This window comes from Bos mutus, chromosome 20 (genome assembly GCF_027580195.1).
Source record: "Bos mutus isolate GX-2022 chromosome 20, NWIPB_WYAK_1.1, whole genome shotgun sequence".
NCBI classification, from domain to species: Eukaryota; Metazoa; Chordata; class Mammalia; order Artiodactyla; family Bovidae; genus Bos; species Bos mutus.
Window position 1 is genome coordinate 53,392,582 of NC_091636.1, and position 22,821 is coordinate 53,415,402.

The 22,821-nt window shown below is 35.9% G+C and overlaps 1 protein-coding gene across 2 annotated transcripts in view; it reads left to right on the top strand.

The window, feature by feature from the left end:
• The first annotated feature begins 282 nt into the window (after positions 1-282).
• Positions 283-22,821, top strand: part of CDH18 (cadherin 18) — a 413,479-nt gene continuing 390,940 nt past the window's right edge. For both annotated transcript variants that reach the window (XM_005899707.2, XM_070357847.1), the window contains exon 1: positions 283-682. In XM_005899707.2, coding sequence (XP_005899769.1) covers positions 455-682 — 228 coding nt within the window. In that variant the 5' untranslated portion in view covers positions 283-454. The remainder of the gene's footprint in view (positions 683-22,821) is intronic.

A 22,821-nucleotide genomic window follows, 5' to 3' on the forward strand; every position in this document is an offset into this window, starting at 1 on the left:
ACAAATACGTATGCCTGTGTAAAAATACCATGTGCAGACTTGAGCATGACTGTGTATGTTTGTGTTTATTTACAAAAGAACTTGAACATATTCTTTGCCTATCAGCATCACCCTGCAAAACAGTATAATTTGTATTCTGAGCAAATACTTAAAATTGCCATATTTTGTAATGTATATAATTTTCTCTCTTTCTATCAGGTGGAAAATGGTTGCCCCTGTTCACCTGCTGTGAAGACTTAGAATCACACAACTACGGCTTTGGTTCTCTAAGTGTTTCAGGATGTAAATGTAGCCTGACCATTCCCTGATGGGCTGTTAAATCATGGACATGCTAAACAATTTTCTTCGGACTGTCATTCCAGAAGATGCTTTGGCTTCTCTCTCGAATGCTCACTAGGCATTTGTAGCTGACAAGGAAAAGCAAGAAAGCTGTGAACTGGAAAGTTATCTTACAATGAAAATTACGAGTACCTCCTGCATCTGCCCAGTCCTGGTGTGTCTCTGCTTTGTGCAGAGGTGTTATGGGACCACTCACCACGGCTCCATCAGGGGGACCAGAAACCAAACCAAACACATCGAAGGCGAAACTGAAGTCCACCACCGTCCCAAAAGGGGATGGGTTTGGAATCAGTTCTTTGTTTTAGAAGAACATATGGGACCAGATCCACAGTATGTTGGAAAAGTAAGTTTTTGTTTATTGTTTGTTTTTTCCTCTCCTGGGAAATTGTGGGGTGTGATAAGGGTGGAGCTGGAGTTGCATTTGAAGAGAATGGAACTTAAGTGAATTATGTTACAGAATGTTATTTCTTATTCTGAACATTTTGAAATAATGATTATAAAAAATGAATGTGACCAAGCATGTCACATCTCCATAAACATCAGTTCGTATGTACTAGACTGAATTTTCTTTACCAGCGTATCACTCCTTCTTTCTCTCATGTAAAATGTAAACACTTTAAACACACAATTCAGTAATTTTGTCTTTAGTACTGTGAAGGTGTATTAGAATTCACCGTGTCATTTCTTGGCACATTGATATTTACAGATTTTTTTTTTTGGAGTGTTTTTTTTTAATTTAATTTTATTTTTAAACTTTACAATATTGTATTAGTTTTGCCAAATATCGAAATGAATCTGCCACAGGTATACCCGCGTTCCCCATCCTGAACCCTCCTCCCTCCTCCCTCCCCTACCCTCCCCCTGGGTCGTCCCAGTGCACCAGCCCCAAGCGTCCAGTACCGTGCATCGAACCTGGACTGGCGACTCGTTTCATACATGATATTATACATGTTTCAATGCTATTCTCCCAAATCTCCCCACCCTCTCCCTCTCCCACAGAGTCCATAAGACTGATCTATACAGATTTTTTTTTAAATCTACTGCTGTTGTACATAAAGCTAAGAAAATCTATGACTTCTAATATAGTGTTTTTAATTGTTACAAAGGTTGTAGTTGAATTTGTCAGCATTTATAAGCACATGGATATTTATCAAACCCCCAAATTAATTTCCATACACATAGTAATATATTTTAAATATAGATTAAATATATACTCAATGTACAGGTTTTGTTAAAATCCCCAAAGAATGAAGCTGATAAAATGATAAGGAACTTCACACTAACTTTCCTTTCTCTCAGACATACAGACAAGACATTTTAATGGCTGGTCAAACCCTTTAGGAAATTGTGTGCTCAGTAATAAGGGGCAGTTTAAGCACATGTCATTGAGGTTCCAGGGTAAAGAAGAGCATGGGAAGTGGGGAGACCGTCTTCTGATAAATTACTGGTGGCTGGCAAGCAGCCACACTCAGGTTGGTTCAGTACCTATGGGAAAAGAAGCAAGTACAGCAGTAGAATCTTCATGACTACAGGCTCCATGACTTCTTCTTTTTATATATATATATATATAAATTATATATAAATTTATTTATTTTAACTGGAGGCTAATTAGTTTACAATATTGTATTGGTTTTGCCATACATCAACATGAATCTGCCACGGGTGTACACATGTTCCCCATCCTGAACCCCGCTCCCACCTTCCTCCCCATACCATCCCTCTGGGTCATCCCAGTGCACCATCCCCGAGCATCCTGTATCATGCATTGAACCTGGACTATGTGAAACAAATCGCCAGGCTCTGTGACTTCTATCTCCCTGCTTGCCTATTTATTTTCACTTTAGCACTGTTAGTGCTAAAAAAAAAAAAAAAAAAATAGTACTCCATCCAAAGCCAGGGTGCTTCCCTAATGTGTAGGCAGTGCAGGAGCACAGCCATCTGTTCCACCTCTCATCCAACAGGAACTGAGTTGCAGCTGTGTTTTCCATACAAGGCAGGAGCTATGGAGTCAGAATATGAAGCACAAAACCATCTGGAAAAATTCTATCATTCTCTGACATGTATATCAAAATAAGAAGAAAAGCCCCTTATCTTCATCCTATGGGTTTTCCCTATGGTGTATTCCATATAGTAAATGTAAATAAGTATACTAAAAGTAAAAACATAATATATTGAATTACTATAAATTTATTTTTGTTATGAACTTCAAAATCTTTTTCTATAACCCTTTCACTCCTTGAAAAGGAGGGGGTGGGAGAAGGAACATAAAAATGTTTTTTTTTGGAGTATTCAAAAAGAAAAAAAAAAATATATATATATATATTATTAAAATATGTTGTTTACTTTTTGTCATTTTAGTTTAATTAAAAATCAAAATCAAATTTGCTAGAAAGAAGAAGGGAAAGATCAGATAGTTTCTCAGTTTTTGATGGTTTATCTAGTTTTAGTAAAAGTTGAAATCTCAATCAGTAGTTTAGTTACAAATAATCTTTCTGGGCTTGGGCACCAGTGAACATATGGTTGAGAGCTTGTTAGCCACCAGGAGGTGGTGAGGGCCGGGAAACTGTTCCTTTGTGAAGGTTCTGCAGAAATCGGGGTCCATTCTAGTTGTAGTATTAACAGACAAATTAAAGGGTCACACCCTAAGGTATGATCCTCTTGTTCTCTATCTGACTTGTATCCCTTTACTCATAATCTTCTTTCTCAATAGTCATCTGCCTTTGTGAGCAATTCTAACTTGATTTTACAGGCTCATTCTCCTCATACATCACCCCTTACAAACATATATACATACATACATGATTGTGAAAATTAAAAAAAAAAAAAACACTTTTAATGTCCAACAATACACATGATCCTGCCCCATTATTTTTATTAAAGAAAATAATTTATATTTAAATAAAATAAATACATTATTGCTGCTGCTGCTGAGTCACTTCAGTCGTGTCTGACTCTGTGCGACCCCATAGACGGCAGCCCACCAGGCTCCCCCGTCCCTGGGATTCTCCAGGCAAGAACACTGGAGTGGGTTGCCATTTCCTTCTCCAATGCATGAAAATGAAAAGTGGAAGTGAAGTCGTGCAGTCGTGTACAACTCTTTGCAACCCCATGGACTGCAGCCTACCAGGCTCCTCCGTCCATGGGATTTTCAGGCAAGAGTACTGGAGTGGGGTGCCATTGCCTTCTCTGAAATACATTATTACATATATATATAAATACATTAATAATGAGCCAGCCATATATCCTGAGTAGAAGATAAAATCATTACAGTTTCTATAAGCATGAGAAGGGAACACATCCAAAGATCTGAAAATTATCTCCTTTACCCTTCTCTGACACAGAAATGTCCACAGGATTTTTGTCAACAAAAATAAAATAATAATCATACAATACAGTTCTGTTATTAATATATTTTCTACATTATAAGTTAGTTTCCATCATCCTTAAGCTCTGGGTTATAATTTTGTATATCTGTTGCTATATTTCACATTACAAAACATCTGAAACTGCTTGTAAGAGTTGAAGCCAAACTGTTTGACACTTACCAACTTCTTTTATATTTTTTAAAATTTTCTTCCAGTTTTCTTAGTCAATGATTGGATTTATTATGAGGGAACTTATTTTATTGACACTGGGCAATACACATTACTCACTACTAAGAGTTTTTTTTTTTTTTTAATAAAGCTAAGGAAATTTCTAATGGTAAATAGTATATATATATATATATATTATGTATACAGCATCTACATCTGAAATATATGCAATTATACATATATACAGGTATGTGTAATTGACAATTCATACTTTTTTCAGAATGTAAAAGCTATAGGAGATTAAATACCAAAACTATTATGTGTAGCGTGTGTCTATGTATTTATATATATCTATATATATCTATCTTGAATTTGATCTCATTGATTTATTAAAGATCTTTTTAAATACTTGAAAGTTTAGGGTCAGGAAGCCATAATAGCACATTTGTTAGTAAGTAAGTCCTTTCTTCCCAGAAAAAAACCTATATGGTAATGTAATTATAGCTTTACAACAAAAGTGTTCTCTCTTTTCCAAAAATTATATAATAAATAATATAGATCATTGTCTTTTATTTTTCAAAAATTAAACAGAGTTAAATGAATCCCATTATAACTCAGAATTTAATTTTATATAAAATATCACACACATACTAAAATGCAGGCTGTGTATGACACCCATCGTTAGAGTAGACTCATTGCTTTCATGAGATAATGAGAATTTCTAAGTAAACAGCAGAGTCTGAGTCAGGGCTTCTTTTTATCTGTATTACAACTGGTGAGTGTCTTTGATTTCCTTACATGTAACACTAAGAAATACTGTTTAATAGTTATAATTCAAGTGTGTTATAAAATTTGGTTTATAGTTTAGATTGTCAGTTAAACCACTGTCTGTGGTTGTGCTGACATTGCTTGCATAATAGATAATAATAACTATTGAAAAAATTAAGTTTTATTGGTGATACACAGAAATAACAAAACCAAATTCAGTTTCTAAACATGATTTCTTTTTTAATATAACTAGATTCACATTTATGTATTGAATGTAGCTGTTATCAAGCTACGATGGTAAAATTGAGAACCAGTGAAAGAAATTAAGAACCACAAAGTCTAAAGTATTTACTGATGACCATTTACAGAAAATATTTGGAACCCCTTTTCAAGGTTCCTGCCTTACCTCGTAGACTGAACACTCTGGAAGCAGGTTATGGGGCTGTTTCATCTTCATTTACACAGAACTCTATCTCAGTGCCTATTGTAATGCTCAAATGTGGTAATTCACTGGTAAGGGTTCTATAAATTATAGCTTTTTGTAGTCCTGTTAATGGTTGTAATAATTATTTGAAATTATTGAAACAAAAATCTCTGTCATCAAACATTTCTTTTATGGAAGTGTGAATTTACAGAGGTCTTTAATTCACCTCTTTCACTGGCATGCCCTCTCCCAAGGTTGTTTTAATGAATGTTTATTCGCTCTTGGTGTTTTTGTTGTTATTGCTGTTTAGTTGCATTGTAGGCAGTACTGTAATGAATGTCTTTGTACATACATCATTCAGCAAAGGTATAGATGTCCCTGAAGGAAGAGGTTTCCAGAGTGGAATTCTGGTTCAAAAATAAAAAATCTTTAATTTTGGTAGATGTTACCTATCCTTCTCCATAGGTGGTAGTGCACTTTACACCTCTGTCAGTGATGTGTAAGAATATATATTTCTCTATAGCAATGCCAACAAATGGGATTGTAAGACCTGGGATTTTGTAAGTAGGTAAAAATTGCATCTCTATGTATTCTCAGTATATTTTTGTCTTATTATGAATGAAATTGATCACATTTTTGTAGTTGAGGGAATATGAATATTCCTTTTTTTACTAACTGACTCTTTAGGCCATTTTGTTACTCTTTTAAACTTATCAGTACTAGTCAATAATTACATAATAGATGCAATAAATCTTTGCCAGCAATATTACCAATAATTTTTTCACAGTTGCAATTTACTCTTTGACTTTGTTTATAAGTTTGGCTTTATAGAAATGTATTATTTTAATTTGATCATTTTTTGCATTCTTTTAATTGAAACAACACTTTTATTTGATTTGAATTTTTTTGAAATTTGAAATATTGGTGTTCAGAATTAGTGCCAGGAGATTAAAAATGCATTCTTCGTGTCTTAATACCTACAGTTTATCACATATTTTAAAAAATGTTGCTTATGGAATAAAAAAACATTGTGTAAAAGTAGAATTGTTTGCTTTGGAGATCAAAAGCTATAATTTAGAATATGTATGATATCATAGTTTGATCATTAGCTATTGACTGTATTGCATATATGTCTCATATTTACCAATAGAATACATTAGTGTGCAGGTTGTAGTTGAAAGTATACTGACTCTTCCTGGTATATTCTAGGACTATTTAAATATGTGTAACTTTTAGAATTTAACTAAGGATACATATTGGAAATAATGTTTCTTACTGTACAATCACTGACAGCTTCATGTATTTCAAGTGGTAATTGCTGTGATTAGCTAGGTGTCCTGCTCCATAAATATATAAAAAATATGTATCATATGTGTAATAAGAAAATTTTCACTTCAAAAATAGGAAAGATGACTTGTTTAACTGACCAAAACTCTTACATGAGAGATAAAAGACGCTATGTTTACTTCAGTGTATCTTTAAGTGTATATTATCTATATTGTATTATCTGGTAGTTAAAAAGAAAGACTAGAATAAAACATATGATAGAATAGAATAGAATCAAATCAAATTAAAGGTAAGACCAAAAACTGTTCCTCTGTATTAGCATGTTTTAGGCTAAGATATCTATTCTGTTAACAATATAGCATTAGGATTTGGGCCTTATTAACATTAAACATATCTTTGATAATAAAAGTTAATGAGACTAGACTTTTTTCAGGATGAACAAATGTACTACATTCCCCATATTCACTTCTCTTCATCTTATAGTGTATGTTCTTATGACTGTTAGGATTTTTTTTTCCAGATTAAAAACTGTATCATGTAGAAACTATTGCTTGCTTCCATAAAGAGTTTAGTTACTAAAATTCTACCTCTAACTCCCCTCTTTTCCCATGTCCTATGTGTGTGAGTCAGTGGTAAAGAATCCACCAGCCAATGCAGGAGACAAAAGTTTGATCCCTGGGTCAGGAAGATCTCCTGGAGAAGCAAATGGCAACCCACTCCAGCATTTTTGCCTGGGAAATCCCATGGACGGAGGTGCCTGGTGGGCTACAGTCCATGGGGTTGCAAAAAAGTCTGACACAACTTACTGACTAAACAATGGCAATATGTGTGAGTAAAGTGTAGACTCTAGGCAATTATTCTAAACTTGCTTTATTAAAACAAAACAAAACAAAAACAACCACAGCAAGCATATAGAGAGTAAGAAAAGAATTCTGGTGGCATAAAGGAATTAAGAAATCATCTTGTCAAATTCCTCAAATAATGGAAACCAACAATGCTTGAAACAGTTAAGTGATCTCTTCATGGGAAGGGGGATTAGTTATGGCAGTGCCAAAGAACAAGTTGTAAGATATCTAATTCTTTAATGAAAATCAGTTTCTAGTATATAGTGCATGAAATTCGCCTCTCATCATCACCATTACTTCCATTATTCTCTATTTTTTCTGTCTTTAAAAAGAGAGCCTTCAAATCTCTTTTAATATGAAGTACTATAACTTCAAATTAAATAAATGATTTTGAGGTTCAAGAGAGAATAAATCATGTAAAAGGGAATGGGAAGATTCCCATTCCTTTTTCAAAAAAAAAAAAAAAAAAGATAGCTTTAATGTCATCATGAACTCTGAATTAAAAATTAAATGGACAGCAAGAAAAGCTTCCGATTGTCATTTTATTTTCAAGATGATGATTTTATGAAAGTTTTTTTTTTAACCATAACTTCTTTAAAATGGAAAACTTCTTGTATGAAAACATGACATTTTAATTTTGTACAAGTGACAGTGTGATGACATGATGTCATATGAAATTAACTCATGGTGTGCAGGTGCATATGGATATAGAAATTTCTCAATAATCATCCTGGAAACTTAACTATTTAGGTCCAGTCCTAAAAGAAATTGGGTGCACAAAAGAGAAATTTGATTTGGCATATACTTCATTTAATTTGTAGTGATATAGAACCTGTTATATCTTTTTTAAAAGAAATCAGATTTCACTAAGTTTCACTTTAGTTTTAGAGAAAAGTTACAGTATGTTTGAACTATCTAAAAATGTTGACATTAATAGCATTAGCACTCATAATATATAGTGTTTCTTAGTGCTGTGTTGGAAAATTTTTAAACATCATCAGTATAAAGCGGTACTATGGGCACAATCTATGAATTTGTTCACCATGTATACTTGGTATTGCTATACAAACATAACCACCTGTATGTTAATATGTGTGTATTTGTTCTTGAGTGTATCAGTGGTGCTAAACTGAAAGTGACTTTAACCCTCAGGGGCATTTGGCAATGTATAGACATATTTTTCACCTCTGCTACAATGTCTATTAGTTTAAGATGGCATAATCATTATGGCCGCAAATACTGAAAGAGTTCAGGAAAATGTCTTAATGTGCTTTCAAATCAGAATAAAATATGAACAAGAATATAATTGTCTATATTAGTCTTTATATCAATACAATTGCAAATAGAATTTATCATTTTAGTTGAAAAAAGAAAAAGGCCCACAAAGGCAGAATGGCCAAGGGTCTCTGAAAGTTATAATGCTGCTGCTGCTGCTGCTAAGTCACTTCAGTCGTGTCTGACTCTGTGCAACCCCATAGATGGCAGCCCACCAGGCTCCGCCATCCCTGGGATTCTCCAGGCAAGAACACTGGACTGGGTTGCCATTTCCTTCTCCAATGCGTGAAAGTGAAGTCTCTCAGTCATTTCCAACTCTTGGCGACCCCATGGACTGCAGCCTATCGGGTTCCTCTGACCATGGGATATTCCAGGCAAGAGTACTGGAGTGGGTTGCCATTGCCTTCTCTGGAAGTTATAATGCGGACTTGATTTTTATGATGGAAGGATCTTTACCAAGCCATCCTTCCTGGCTCGTAGATTGCTGTCTTCACATTCACATGGCATTCTCACTATATGAGTATCTGTGTCCAGATTTCCTTTTTTCTTTAGGACATTAGTCCTCTATAAAGAGTCTATCTCAAATAATGTACTGGTGTTAGAACATCAACATGCGAATTTTATTGGTTTAAAATTCAACCCATAATAGACTGAAATCAATATATTTTTGTAGTTATTAGGATATTTATACTTTATAGAAATACAGCATCTATTATTTCTTTGAATTTTCTTCTCCCTCATTTATTGTTTTATTCTGAAACTTATATCTGGTATAATTTTTCTGAGATTCACTTTTAGGATTCTAATACTTTCTTCAACTAAGTTGAATCAGTTCAGTTCAGTTCAGTTGCTCAGTCATGTCCGACTCTTTGTGACCCCATGAATTGCAGCATGCCAGGCCTCCCTGTCCACCACCAACTCCCGGAGTTCACTCAAACCCACGTCCATTGAGTCAGTGATGCCATTCAGCCATCTCATCCTCTGTCGTCCCCTTCTCCTCTTGCCCCCAATCCCTCCCAGCATCAGGGTCTTTTCCAATGAGTTAACTCTTTGCATGAGGTGGCCAAAGTATTGGAGTTTCAGCTTTAGCATCATTACTTCCAAAGAACACCCAGGACTGATCTCCTTTAGAATGGACTGGTTGGATCTCCTTGCAGTCCAAGGGACTCTCAAGAGTCTTCTCCAACACCACAGTTCAAAAGCATTAATTATTCGGCGCTCAGCTTTCTTCACAGTCCAACTCTCACATCCATACATTACTACTGGAAAAACCATAACCTTGGCTGGACGGACCTTTGTTAGCCAGGTAATGTCTCTGCTTTTGAATATGCTATGTAGGTTGGTCATAACTTTCCTTCCAAGGAGTAAGCGTCTTTTAATTTCATGGCTGCAATCACCATCTGCAGTGATTTTGGAGCCCCAAAAATAAAGTCTGACACTGTTTGCACTGTTTCCCCATATATCTCCCATGAAGTGATGGGACCAGATGCCATGATCTTAGTTTTCTGAATGTTGAGCTTTAAGCCAACTTTTTCACTCTCCTCTTTCACTTTCATCAAGAAGCCTTTTAGTTTCTCTTTACTTTCTGCCATAAGGGTGGTCTCATCTGCATATCTGAGGTTATTGATGTTGAGTATTAATATATTTTTTGATTTAAATTGTGGCTCAGATGGTAGAGAATCTGCCTGCCATGCAGGAGATCCAGATTCGATCTCTGGATTGGGAAGATCCCCTGGAGAAGGGAGCGGAAACCCACTTTAATATTCTTTCCTGGAGAATTCCATGGACAGAGGAGCCTGGCAGGCTGCAGTCCATGGGGTTGCAAAGAGTCGAACATGACTGAGCAACAACCACTTGACTTAAATATGAATATTAGGTTGAACACATTTTAAAATTTTTGCTTTACATTGATTCCTTTTCTCCTTTTTATATATACCTTTTCTATTTTGACCAGTTTCTTCTCTTAAATATTTAAGTATTGCAAACCAACTGTTTAAAAATCTTGATCAAATTGTGTTATTCATTTCTGCTTGGTTAATTTGCTATTTCTTTTTTCTATCCACTGTCATGGAAATTTGATCCTAGTATGCCTTTAAAAATTTTATATTCACTTGTCTTCAATAGTATGTTTTAAGTGGGAATGAGGATTTTGATGGAATTCCTCTAAAATATAGCTTGAGGGACATCCATAGAGAGTCATTTATTTTTTTGTTTGCTGACAACCCATTGGTTTCATAAATCTTAATACATTTTATTTTTGTTTTTAATTTGTTTTCTTTTTGTTAAGTAAAGTATATTTGATTTATAACATCATGTTAATTTCAGGTTTACAGAAGTGATTCAGTTAAATATATATTAAATTTTAATTTTTAACTATTGATTCAAATCCATACTTTTTAATGAAAACAACAATGAAAGAAAGCACAAAAATAAATCTGGTATGTACAGAGAGGCCTGGCATGCTGTGCTTCATGGGGTCGCAAAGAGTCAGACAAGACTGAGCGACTGAACTGAACTGAACTGATACCTTTCTTCTAGTCTGCTAGTTTGAATTTCAGTTTATCATAGGGATAGTTTTTTTCTACCAAGAGCTGTTAACCAGCCACAAGCTTCTTTGCTACTTTTTTTAAGCTAGTGGATAGATAGTCCAATTTTCATTTCATAGAGTTTGTTTTCAAGTAGTCTTGCTTTGTTCAGACATCTCCTTTCTAATTGTATACCTTGATGGGACTGAAAGTCATAGTTTCTAATCTTCAGGAGATGGAAAATTTAATCTTGGTGCTCATGGCCTGTATCCAGTTTAATTTCCCCCAAAGTCATCTGACTATCTGCCAGTTGGAAATAACTTTCCTGGTGAATATCTCTTCCTTCCTTTCTCCAGTAAATTACCTTTCACTGAATTACCATTTAGTGAATCACAGTGAATGTTTTTTATTATATTGCACTTTACACTTACAATTGTTTATAGTAAGAGATGTCTTTATTAACTTTGTCTGCCATTTTTATGGTCATATCTTACTGCAGGTTTTTCTTTACACAAAACAAGCTTTGGATTAGATAATTTTGTTAATATATTTTCTATAATATAATAGTATTCTTTTACCATGATTCAATATTTTCATGCAGAGGTAGAAATAAAAATCTAAATATTCTCCAAAATATGAAAAAAATATATACATTCTGAAAAATCTATCGCAGTTCATAATTAATTATGGACTGTTTTCTTTCAACACATATTGGCCCTAAGAAAATGAATCATTTTCAACATAGGTATTATTCAGGAAATCTGTTCCATAATTTTATTGATTTGTTTTAATCCAGTGAACATTTAATTGCATCACACTTCACATAATAAAAGCATTTAGTTGGAAGTTAAGCCTAGAGGGTCTTCAAATACATCCAGTTTTTACTTTTTCTAAATTTCATAAAGAAAACACCAGGCATTTGTTATAATAATCACACAGTGAAATATCATCAATTTTTTTTTCCTCTAGGATTATTTGTTTCCTCTAAATAGCTTATTTGTCACTATATTTATAGACATTAGAAAGGTATACTGTATGCAGTCCTATTCTACAATAAAAAATAATATAAAATATAAATCATTAAAATATAGTAACTTATCATAGTCTTCTCTTTGGTTTTCATTATTTATAACCACAGCTTTATTTTAATATTTTTTTTAATATTTAGTGTAGAATAGTTGATTTGCAATATTGTGTTAGTTTCAGGTGTACAGCAAAATGAATCAGTTATACATACTCTTTTATAAATTCTTTTCTCTTAAAGGCTATCAGAGTATTAGAGACCTCTGTGCTGTATAGTAGGTCCTTATTAGTTATCTAATTTATGTATTACCAACTGAAATATGAGGGAAGCCCCAATTTATGTATAGTAGTGTGTATATGTTAATCCCAATCTTCAAATTTATCCCCTTACTTACCACCAGTAACCATAACTTTATTTTCTACATCTGTGACTCTGTTTTGTTAAGTTCATGGGTACCCTTTTTTCCATATACAAGCAATATTATATGATATTTGTCAGCTGTGTTTATTTTGACAAAGGCTGAAGACTAGGTCATATTCATTCAAAATTTATCAAATACCTCCTCAGTTCTGGTCACTGTGTTAGGCATTGTTTATATTGTGGTGAATGACACAGGTATTTTGGGAGACATTGACATTAAGGCAACAGTCATACAAATAAATATTCAGCTATAAAGTGTGATGAGGATTATTAAAGAATGTTGTACTTGGGTGTAGTGTTAAACCTAGATTGGGGGTGAGAAAAGAACTCTCTGAGGAAGAACAGGCCAGTATCTAAAAATAAATCAGGAATAATTCCACCAAACTGACCATCACATATGCTTGTATGTGACTTTTGAGCTTGGGGCAATGTCCATGGTGAAGGAGTAACACATATAAAGCTCTTGAGATTTGAAGCAATCTGCATGCAGTGGCAACCCACTCTAGTACTCTTGCCTGGAAAATCCCATGGGCGGAGGAGCCTGGTAGGCTGCAGTACATGGGGTCGTGAAGAGTCGGACACGACTGAGCGACTTCCCTTTCACTTTTCACTTTCATGCATTGGAGAAGGAAATGGCAACCCACTCCAGTGTTCTTGCCTGGAGAATCCCAGGGATCGGGGGAGCCTGGTGGGCTGCCGTCTATGTGGTCGCACAGAGTCGGACACGACTGAAGCGATTTAGCAGCAGCAGCATGTTTGACTGCATTCTTCTTCCAAGAAAGACTGGGTAACTCCAATTTAGGGAATGAGAAGTAGAGAGATGAGATTAGACACAATAAGACATAGATATTACAGTGGCTCTGGGGTAAATAGCTGTGGACTTCATATTTAGAGAAATGTGAAGACATTGTTGATTTTAAGAAGAAAAGGATGTGGCATCAATATATTTGACATTTTATTGCTAAGCAATCACTCTTCTGGGCTTCCCTTGTGGCTCAGCTGGTAAAGAATCCACTTGCAAGGTAGGAGACCTGGTTCAATCCCTGGGATGGGAAGATACCTTGGAGAAGGGAAAGGCTACCCACTCCAGTATTCTGGCCTGGAAAATCCCATGGACAGAGGAGCCTGGTGGGCTATAGTCCATGTGGTTGCAAAGAGTCGGACAGGACTGAGCAACTAACACACACACAATCACTCTTCTTTATGAGCAACAGAATCTCAGGGAAGAATTTCAGAATAATCAGAAGTATGTTAGTTTCTGTAAAGCAGCTAATACATTATAAAAAAAGAGGGTAATAGTTGGCTTATTTCCTGTTCCATAATGATTTAAGGGATCTTATACTTATGAACCATATCAGCTGAGACATACTTGTAATACATATATATATGTGTGTATATATATATATATATATATATATATATATATGTAACAGGAAACAGGGGAGGGAACATTGGACAGGTAGCCTTGATTTTTATACTATATTATCTTTTGATCTGAGTAAATCCAGACTTTCAGAACAAGGCTTTATTATGCACATCAAAGAAGTGAATGAATAAGATGATTGCAAGAATCCTGTTTCACTTTGAAAGTTACTGTTTCAACATAAATTCAACTGTTAAGAGAAACTAACAGCATGTCATATATTGTGCTGGATGTGGAGATTATACTAATGAAATATAAAATCTCCATAATTAATGAAAGCAAGAAAAGGAGGTGGTTTTGAGAACAAGTGATAGCATCACAGTGCTAGTGATGCTATAGAAGTGCTAAACATAGGGGATGATGGTTCTAGGGGAGGAGAAATATACTTGACTCATATCAGTTTAAAGAAGGCTCCTCAGAAGAGTGAGAGCTTGAACTAATCTGTTTCTAGCAATAGAAAATGAGACAGGTAAAGCACATTGGTTAAGACAGACCTGCTCTGGAATGGCAGGAATGCCATATCAAAAGAATCTAAGTAATAATTAATAACATATAAATGCAGCAGCTGGAGCACAGATCACATGCTGAAAAGTGGGACTGGGGATGAAGCCAGACAGTATGACTGGCCACTGAGGACCAGTCTTTGTATGAGACTCACAGGAGAATATAGTTTACCTCCAGGTGTTTGGGAATGAATTGAAGGATTTTCAAATGTGAAGTGACATGAGACATAAAGAACAAGTTCAAAGGCAGAGAGGACATTGCACAAATGTGCAATGAACCATTGCACAAATCTAGACTTGAACTTGTAAATTTCAAAAGAATTGAAGGGAAATAAATAGATTAAAACTTTTTAAAAACTTTATAATATAGAATTGACAAGATTTTGGGTCCATTGAGGGTGAGAAAGGGCCATTTGAAGATGTTGAGCAGGCTCCTTAAATTGTGGAGGGATTCTAGAGAGGGCCTTCCCAGGTGGTGCTAGTGGTAAAGAGCCTGCTTGCCAATGCAGGAGACATTAGAGACACAGGTTTGATCCCTCAGTTGGGAAGACCCCTGGAGAAGGGCATGGAAAGCCACTCCAGTATTCTTACCCAGAGAATCCCATGGTCAGAGGAGCCTGGTGGGCTATAGTACATAGGGCTGCAAAGAGTTGGACATGACTGTAGCGACTTCACATGCATTCTAGCAAGTAAAGGAGGAGAAACATATCTAGAAGTGAGGGTGATGGAGCTAGGTTTGGAGAGTCTATATCCTGGGTGCTTTGTGGCCATGCAGGTGGGAAATTATGGAGAGATGCAGAGCTGGGGAAAGGATGTAGGCTATTGGTGATTGAAGCCATGCATAAAAAATTAGAGAAATGTACATCGACTCCTGGCTCAGAATATAAATCTGTAGTGCAGAAAAGTTATAATGGAAAAGAGAAAACTAGGTCTGTGTAAAGAGTTTGTAAATGAAATTCAACAAAGGACTTAATAGAATAGAAATGGAATCAGAGTCGATAAATAAGGAGAAAATCTCAAGGAGCAAGTGATCAACAAAATTTGAAGCATGAGTGAGAATACAATAGCACTGTATTGTATACCTAAAAGATTGCTAAGAGGGTAGAGTTTATGTTGTGTTCTTGTCACAAATAACAACAAGAGAGGGTAGGAGAAAACTTTTAGATGTGATGTTTATATTTATGTTTATGGCATAGATTTGTGATGGTTGTATACTCAACGCCAAACTCATTGATCTATATACATGTATAAATATGTATAGTGTTCTGTGTTTAATCATACCTCAGTAAAGTGGCTTTAAAAAGAAAATGGTAACAATAAAATATTTTAAAATTGGGACTTATATTTTCTACAGCTATTTGTTTTACCCAGGAAGCTATTTTCTCTGAAAAGTGGAAGAGAAACTGAAGTGACTCAGTTGTGTCCCACTCTTTGCAACCCCATCGACTGTAGCCTGTCAGGCTCCTCTGTTCATGGAATTCTCCAGGCAAGTATACTGGAGTGGGTAGCCATTCCCTTCTCCAGGGGATCTTCCCGACCTAGGGATCGAACCCAGGTCTCACACATTGCTGGTAGATTCTTTGCCATCTGAGCCACCGTTTTCTCTGAAGAGCCTTACTATTTACAGCAGCTTGACTCATGTTCAAGAGGACTGAATAGTGATAGAGGGGGCTGTGATTGGATATGAATCTGTGGAGTCTTTGAGGGGTTTCCTTGGTGGCTCAGATGGTAAATATCTGCCTGCAATGAAGGAGATCTGGATTCGATCCCTGGGTCAAGAAGATCCCCTGGAGAAGGAAATGGCAACCCAGTCCAGTATTCTTGCCTGAAAAATGCTATGGATAGAGGAGTCTGGCAGGCTCTAGTCTATGGGGTAACAAAGAGTCAGACATGACTGAGCAACTCACAGTTTGTAACACTATGGCATCTTCACTTATTTGTAATGGAACTATTCATCTTCCTCAGCCCTTCTAATTGTTGCCTGCTGCTTCTGCTGCATCACTTCAGTCGTGTCTTAGTCTGTGTGACCCCACAGACAGCAGCCCACCAGGCTCCCCCATCCCTGGGATTCTCCAGGCAAGAACACTGGAGAGGGTTGCCATTTCCTTCTCCAATGCATGAAAGTGAAAAGTGAATAAAGTCGCTCAGTCGTGCCCGACTCTTAGCGGCCCCATGGACTGCAGCCTACCAGGCTCCTCCGTCCATGGGATTTTCCAGACAAAAGTACTGGAGTGGGATGCCATTGCCTTCTCTGAATTGTTGCCTGCTAACAATTAGTAATCCATAGCATCTAAAAATTTAGATGTTCCTCTATATGCTGCTCATCCTGAACTGTTCTCATCTGCCTAGTGATTGACACAATGTTTGTATTGGTTGGTAATATCCTGCTGGCTGTTGAAGGAAACTATATGAAGCTAGTTTAATAATGGGAAGTGATTTACTAACTTCATACCTGAGGAGTGGAACAGACTCTAGGCAAGTAAACAATCAGTGATACAAATGGTGCGATTAGGATCCTAGCCAATTGCCTACAGCTGCAAACTCAGAAAGCATGTGAAGCCCAAGTCCCAACATTTGTAGGCAACAGTTCAATCTGTTTCTATGTTCTGTTATAAAAAAATAAAAATAAAAAAGGAATTTCTTTGCTTGCAGCTAGATGGTTTCAAGTGCCCACAGATTTTTCAAATCCACATTTAAGGGTCTGTCCTTTAAAAACTCCCATATATAGATACTAGTTTCTCAAACAATAAGAGTCTTGTTGTTGGGGAAAAAAAAAAAAAAAAAACTCATTGGTTAACAAACAAAATATATATAAAAATATAAAGTAAAACAGTAATTTTATGGTAAAGGCATACTTTCTTTGAGTCTTATTGGACTCCTGTTCAAGCACATGCTGCATTAATGATAGTCAACCTGTGTTGAATAACTGAAGTCTAGATTTCTCATTTAACCATGGGGAAAATTGAATTATCATTACGTGTTTAGACCAGAGCTTTCTAGTAGAACTTTCTTTAATTATAGTCTTGTTTTATATCTGCACTGCCATTTTGGAAGTTACTGCTGCTGCTGCTGCTAAGTTGCTTCATTTGTGTCCGACTCTGGGCAACCCCAGAGAGGGCAGCCCACCAGGCTCCCGCATCCCTGGGATTCTCCAGGCACGAACACTGGAGCGGGTTGCCATTTCCTTTTCCAATGCATGAAAAGGAAAAGTGAAAGTGAAGTTGCTCAGTCGAGTCCCACTCTTCACAACCCCATGGACTGCAGCCTACCAGGCTCCTCCGTCCATGGGATTTTCCAGGCAAGAGTACTGCAGTGGGTTGCCATTGCCTTCTCCATTGGAAGCTACTGGCCACAAAAAAATAAGTTTGTTTCAGAAAAAAAAAAAAAAAAAAGCAACCAACTAGCTTCCTTTTAATTGATATTTGAATATTTGAGTTTCAGCTATTGCAATTAAGGTTCTGAATGTTTGTTTTATTAATTTAAATAGCTACTTGTAGTTTTGGCTCCAATATTGGATGGACAGAATAATAGGTAGGGAATCTAGCATCATGTGCATAATATATACAAATGTAAAAGTCTGTGATTTTGGAGAAGACTTTTGAGAGCCCCTTGAACCACAAGGAGATCAAACCAGTCAATTCTAAAAGAAATCAACCCTGAATATTCATTGGAAGGACTGATGCTAAAACTGAAGCTCTAATACTTTGGCCACCTGATGTGAAGAGCCAACTCCTTGGAAAAGACCCTGATGCTGGGAAAGATAGAAGACAGGAGAAGGGAAGGACAGAAGATGATATGGTTGGATGATATCACCAATTCAATGGACATGAGTTTGAGCAAGCTCTGGGAGATGGTGAAAGAAGGCCTGGCATTCTGCAGTCCGTGGGGTCACAAAGAGTCAGACATGACTGAGTGACTCAACAACAATGAGTCTGTGAAGGTCATATAAAATTGTAGGCAGACAGAATGACGTTAAACACTGTGGATCTAAAAGTTTGACTCTAATATGTAAAGAAGTTTATGAAAACTGGGAGGATCAATCCCGGCTCTCTTTCCCTTTGTTTAAAGCATCATAATAATTTGTTACTGTTCACATTATTTGTATGTGTGGAGGTGTGAGGAGGGTGTCGCACTTGTAGGCATGATTTAGTAAGTCACCTTCTTGACTGCAACAGAATATGACTAACTTCAGCATAAAAGTAACTTTACAGATGGATATTGGCTAGATTATGGAATTGGCAGAGAGGCCAGTGAGTCAGTGTTGGAATAAAGCAGGAACCAAGAGAGGTTGAGTAGCTATAAATGCAGCCAGGTTGATACTCCAGAAACGATTAAGTCAGAAGATTGCCAGTGACACTTCTGCCACTGTTCTTGATAACATAGCCACAAATAGTAGCAAATCTATTCTTTGGTCTTTGTATCAACTAGTCACATTTCAAAGGTCCAGACAAGAAAGCACATGTTGCTTCAGCCTAAGTCAACTGTCAGTAGTCTAACTGCCCAAGTGGGGAAGATGCAGAGTCTCATTCTGGAAGTTTCTATAATTGAGGCCACATTATCTTCTACCAAAGTCTTATAATGGGATATCAATTTTTTTTTATATTAATTTATTTATTTTAATTGGAGGTTAATTATTTTACAATATTTTATTGGTTTTGCCATAAGATGGGGTTCCCTAAAAGATACACTGACACATGCCCAGCATATGCTGCTGCTAAATCGCTTCAGTGGTGTCCGACTCTGTGTGACCCCATAGACGGAAGCCCACCAGGCTCCCCTGTCCCTGGGATTCTCCAGGCAAGAACACTGGAGTGGGTTGCCATTTCCTTCTCCAATGCATGAAAGTGAAAAGTGAAAGGGAACTCGCTCAGTGGTGTCCGACTCTTAGCGACCCCATGGACTACAGCCTACCAGGCTCCTCCATCCATGGGATTTTCCAGGCAAGAGTACTGGAGTGGGGTGCCATTGCCTTCTCCGGCCCAGCATATAGTTTAATATAATTCTTAACTGTGTGGAAAAGTTTCATATGTTTGATTTTTGTTTTACTTCAGTATGTTATTTTACCTAGTATGTCACATATCATTCATCTTATTTTAAAATAGAGACTCAGAAAAATTGCAGGCCACTCTTTCTTTTTCTGAATTTATTTCAATATCCAACTTTGTGTATGTATGTTGTATTAATGCATATGTGCGTGTGTGTGCGTGTGTGTGTAAAGCTAAAAATAGTGGTTCATAAACTTGTTCTGGAACATCGTGTATGCTCAGTAATTGCTTGTTCAGTTCATTAGCTCCTTTGCATGCATGGGTTCCTTCTATTGTTATTTCAAAATTATGAGAACTATTAAATACATCTGTAGTATTCAAGGCAATATAAACTACTTTTAATTAAAGTAAGAGTATGCTATGCAGAGAGGAAGTGCTGTAAGAGAGACATATATATTTCACTTGAAATTACATTTCCCTCTTAAATATGACTTATGTTATGGCCTTACGCTTTCTTTCTTCTCCAGGCATTGCTGCTGTTGTTCTTTGAACCCTGTTATTATTATTCCATTGAATTAAATTGACTATGAACATTTTTCAGTTTTATTACTATTTTTATAAACATTGAGATGAGGAAGGGTAAAATAATACCTAATTACACATCAATTATCAGCACCAATAACACTAAGTAAATATTTATGTTTGGGGGGTGGAGCATCAGTACAGTGCAGCTGTGGGGACTAAAGACGCTCTCTAGAGAGCTGTTAATTTGCATAGAAGTTATTTCCATTCTGCATTTTGCAGCTGCATTTCTCTCAGTGTCTGTAAACAATGTGAAAATAACAAGAATAAAGATAAAATGCTACATTTGGGTTAATACATTAAAAACAAAGGTTTTGATTGGGTATATATTACCAGGAGACAAATATTCACAAGGTAGATACCTTAGTTTTCAACCTTCTTTGAATGTTAGAATTACATGGGAAGTTTTTAAAGATCCTCAAGTCCAGCCTGTGCATCCAATTGAATAAGTCAGAAACTCTGAAAATAGAACTCTGATATCCATTTTTCAAGCTACCAAAATGATCCTAAATTAAGTATCTTTTAGAGCCACTTGTCTTTAGCTTCATTTTACTAGTGATACATGAGGATACCTTGAATAAAATGGCAAGAATCTTTGTGTTAGAAATGGTTGCTTTGTTTTAATAATAGACATCTGTGAAATAATGATCATTTTAATGTAACATATAAATGCTAAATCTCATGGTCTGGAATAATTTCTCTTTTAAAATATATTGATAAATGAGATCAAGTATTTTTTTCTCTATGTATATGTTTCAAACATCTTTATTTGTACTGATATATATAATACATGCAGATAGGGAAAAAAAGCAAATGGTACAAACAGCTATCACAAAACCGATATTCCTCTTTTCCCCTTCCATTTCCTTCTCGCAGCTTTTCTTACAGATAAAAAAAACAACCTGTGATATTTTAGTTCTTTTATCTTAACATGACTAGACTTTATCTTCGGAGAAGGCAATGGCACCCAACTCCAGTACTTTTGCCTGGAAAATCCCATGGATGGAGGAGCTTGGAAGGCTGCAGTCCATGGGGTCACTGAGGGTCGGACACGACTGAGCAACTTCACTTTCACTTTTCACTTTCATACATTGGAGAAGGAAATGGCAACTCACTCCAGTGTTCTTGCCTGGAGAATCCCAGGGACGGCGGAGCCTGGTAGGCTGCCATCTATGGGGTCACACAGAGTCGGACACGACTGAAGCAACTTAGCAGCAGCAGCAGCAGCAGACTTTATCTTGATTTCCTGCTATAGAATATGAGGGTCTACTTGTTTAATGACCCTACCTCCTTTTCCCCTTTTCCCATACTTTTTCATTAATTACATTGTTCCTCCCTAAGTTGTCTTTTTAAAATATGTATAATACTGACGATTATTCCTACTCTTGCTAACTCTAGATAGGCTATAATTGCTTTCCACCTTTTAGAATGAAGGTACAGAAATCCCTACCATTGTCTTCAGAACATTGAGACAGATGATGAGAGTTTGAGCTAATTTCATCACTATCTCCCTGTGTTAGTTGTCTCAGACATCTTAATTTTTTCCTAAAAAAAAATTACACCTAATTTTTCCAAGAATGTGCACGTTTATTCAGAGAGGAGAATGACTGGCTGTTGAGAGTTCTGCTTGGAGACGTACTTTTTCTATAATTTGTCCACTTACCTTTATGTTTTAGAATTAAATCTCATCCCCAGTCTCCATTATACTTGGCATTTTTGACTCCTAAGCTTTTGAGGAAATAATGCAAGACATGGCAAAATCCTGCATGCCTATTCCCTTCCACACATGTTTAAATATATAGTTTCTTTTGTCCTATTTTACTCATCATTGTTTAATTCATAATTTGTCTTTGAGGAGCTTACTGAAATATCTTTTCTGTTGGGAGCAAAACTTACCATCTTTAATTTGCAAAATATTTCAATTTTTTAAATACTTCTTATAGTTTAATGAGACTCCAAGGAGAAGAAATAAAACATTTTATCTCAAACCCCATCTTAAGAAGAACTATTTTAGGAAACCTCACATAAAGGAAAATATGTATTGCTTGTGCTGTCATGTTCCTTGAAAATGATAGGTGATTTACAGACTTTACATGTGCTAAATATTGGGGCTATACAAATGTGTTAAAGATACATATAACACCAGCATTGTTATCAAAGCCAACTAAATAGTCACCAATTTTAACATATTGACTTCATTGATCCTCATTATGTTAGATCTTAGACCAGAGGAAAAACTCCCCTGGGATAGTAATGGAGTAATTAAGATATTGACCTACATTTTGACATCAGCAAATAGTTAGGTTCACTAAAGCTATGTGATAACTCTCTATTCTCCCCATTTTTGTGACTTTTAATAATAACTTATCATTTCATGTATACATTATAATGTATTTATCTGAGCATCCTAATTGTATAATTTAATTAACATCTGTGCTTAAAAAATTAGCAGAAATAGAGCTTTAAAAGATACCAAGACTTATCTGTTGGGTTCAGAATGAGTGTAAATTGATTCTCAATGTCTGATACAGTTTATACTCTATTTTGATAAAAGCACGGAGACCAATTTAATGATCGTTAGACATTTCTTCTAAAGTTACTTTAAGATATGACTTGTGATGAAGAATTGGACTTTATTCATGTAAGCAGAGACTCTTTTTGTTCATGCCCCTCCTCCCATGCCAATTACAAACAAAGGTGCTGTATGGCCAGCATTGATATCAAAGAGAGAAAAGTAACTTCTTTGTCAAAACTTTTAACTAATTAAGAGCCTGTGTCTTCCCATAGAAAGTTTGGAATAAACTTGTTTATGTCTATAAAATATCTTTCTGAATTTTTTATAGACAACGTATTAAACTTACAGAAGAATTTGGGAAGAATTGACAGTT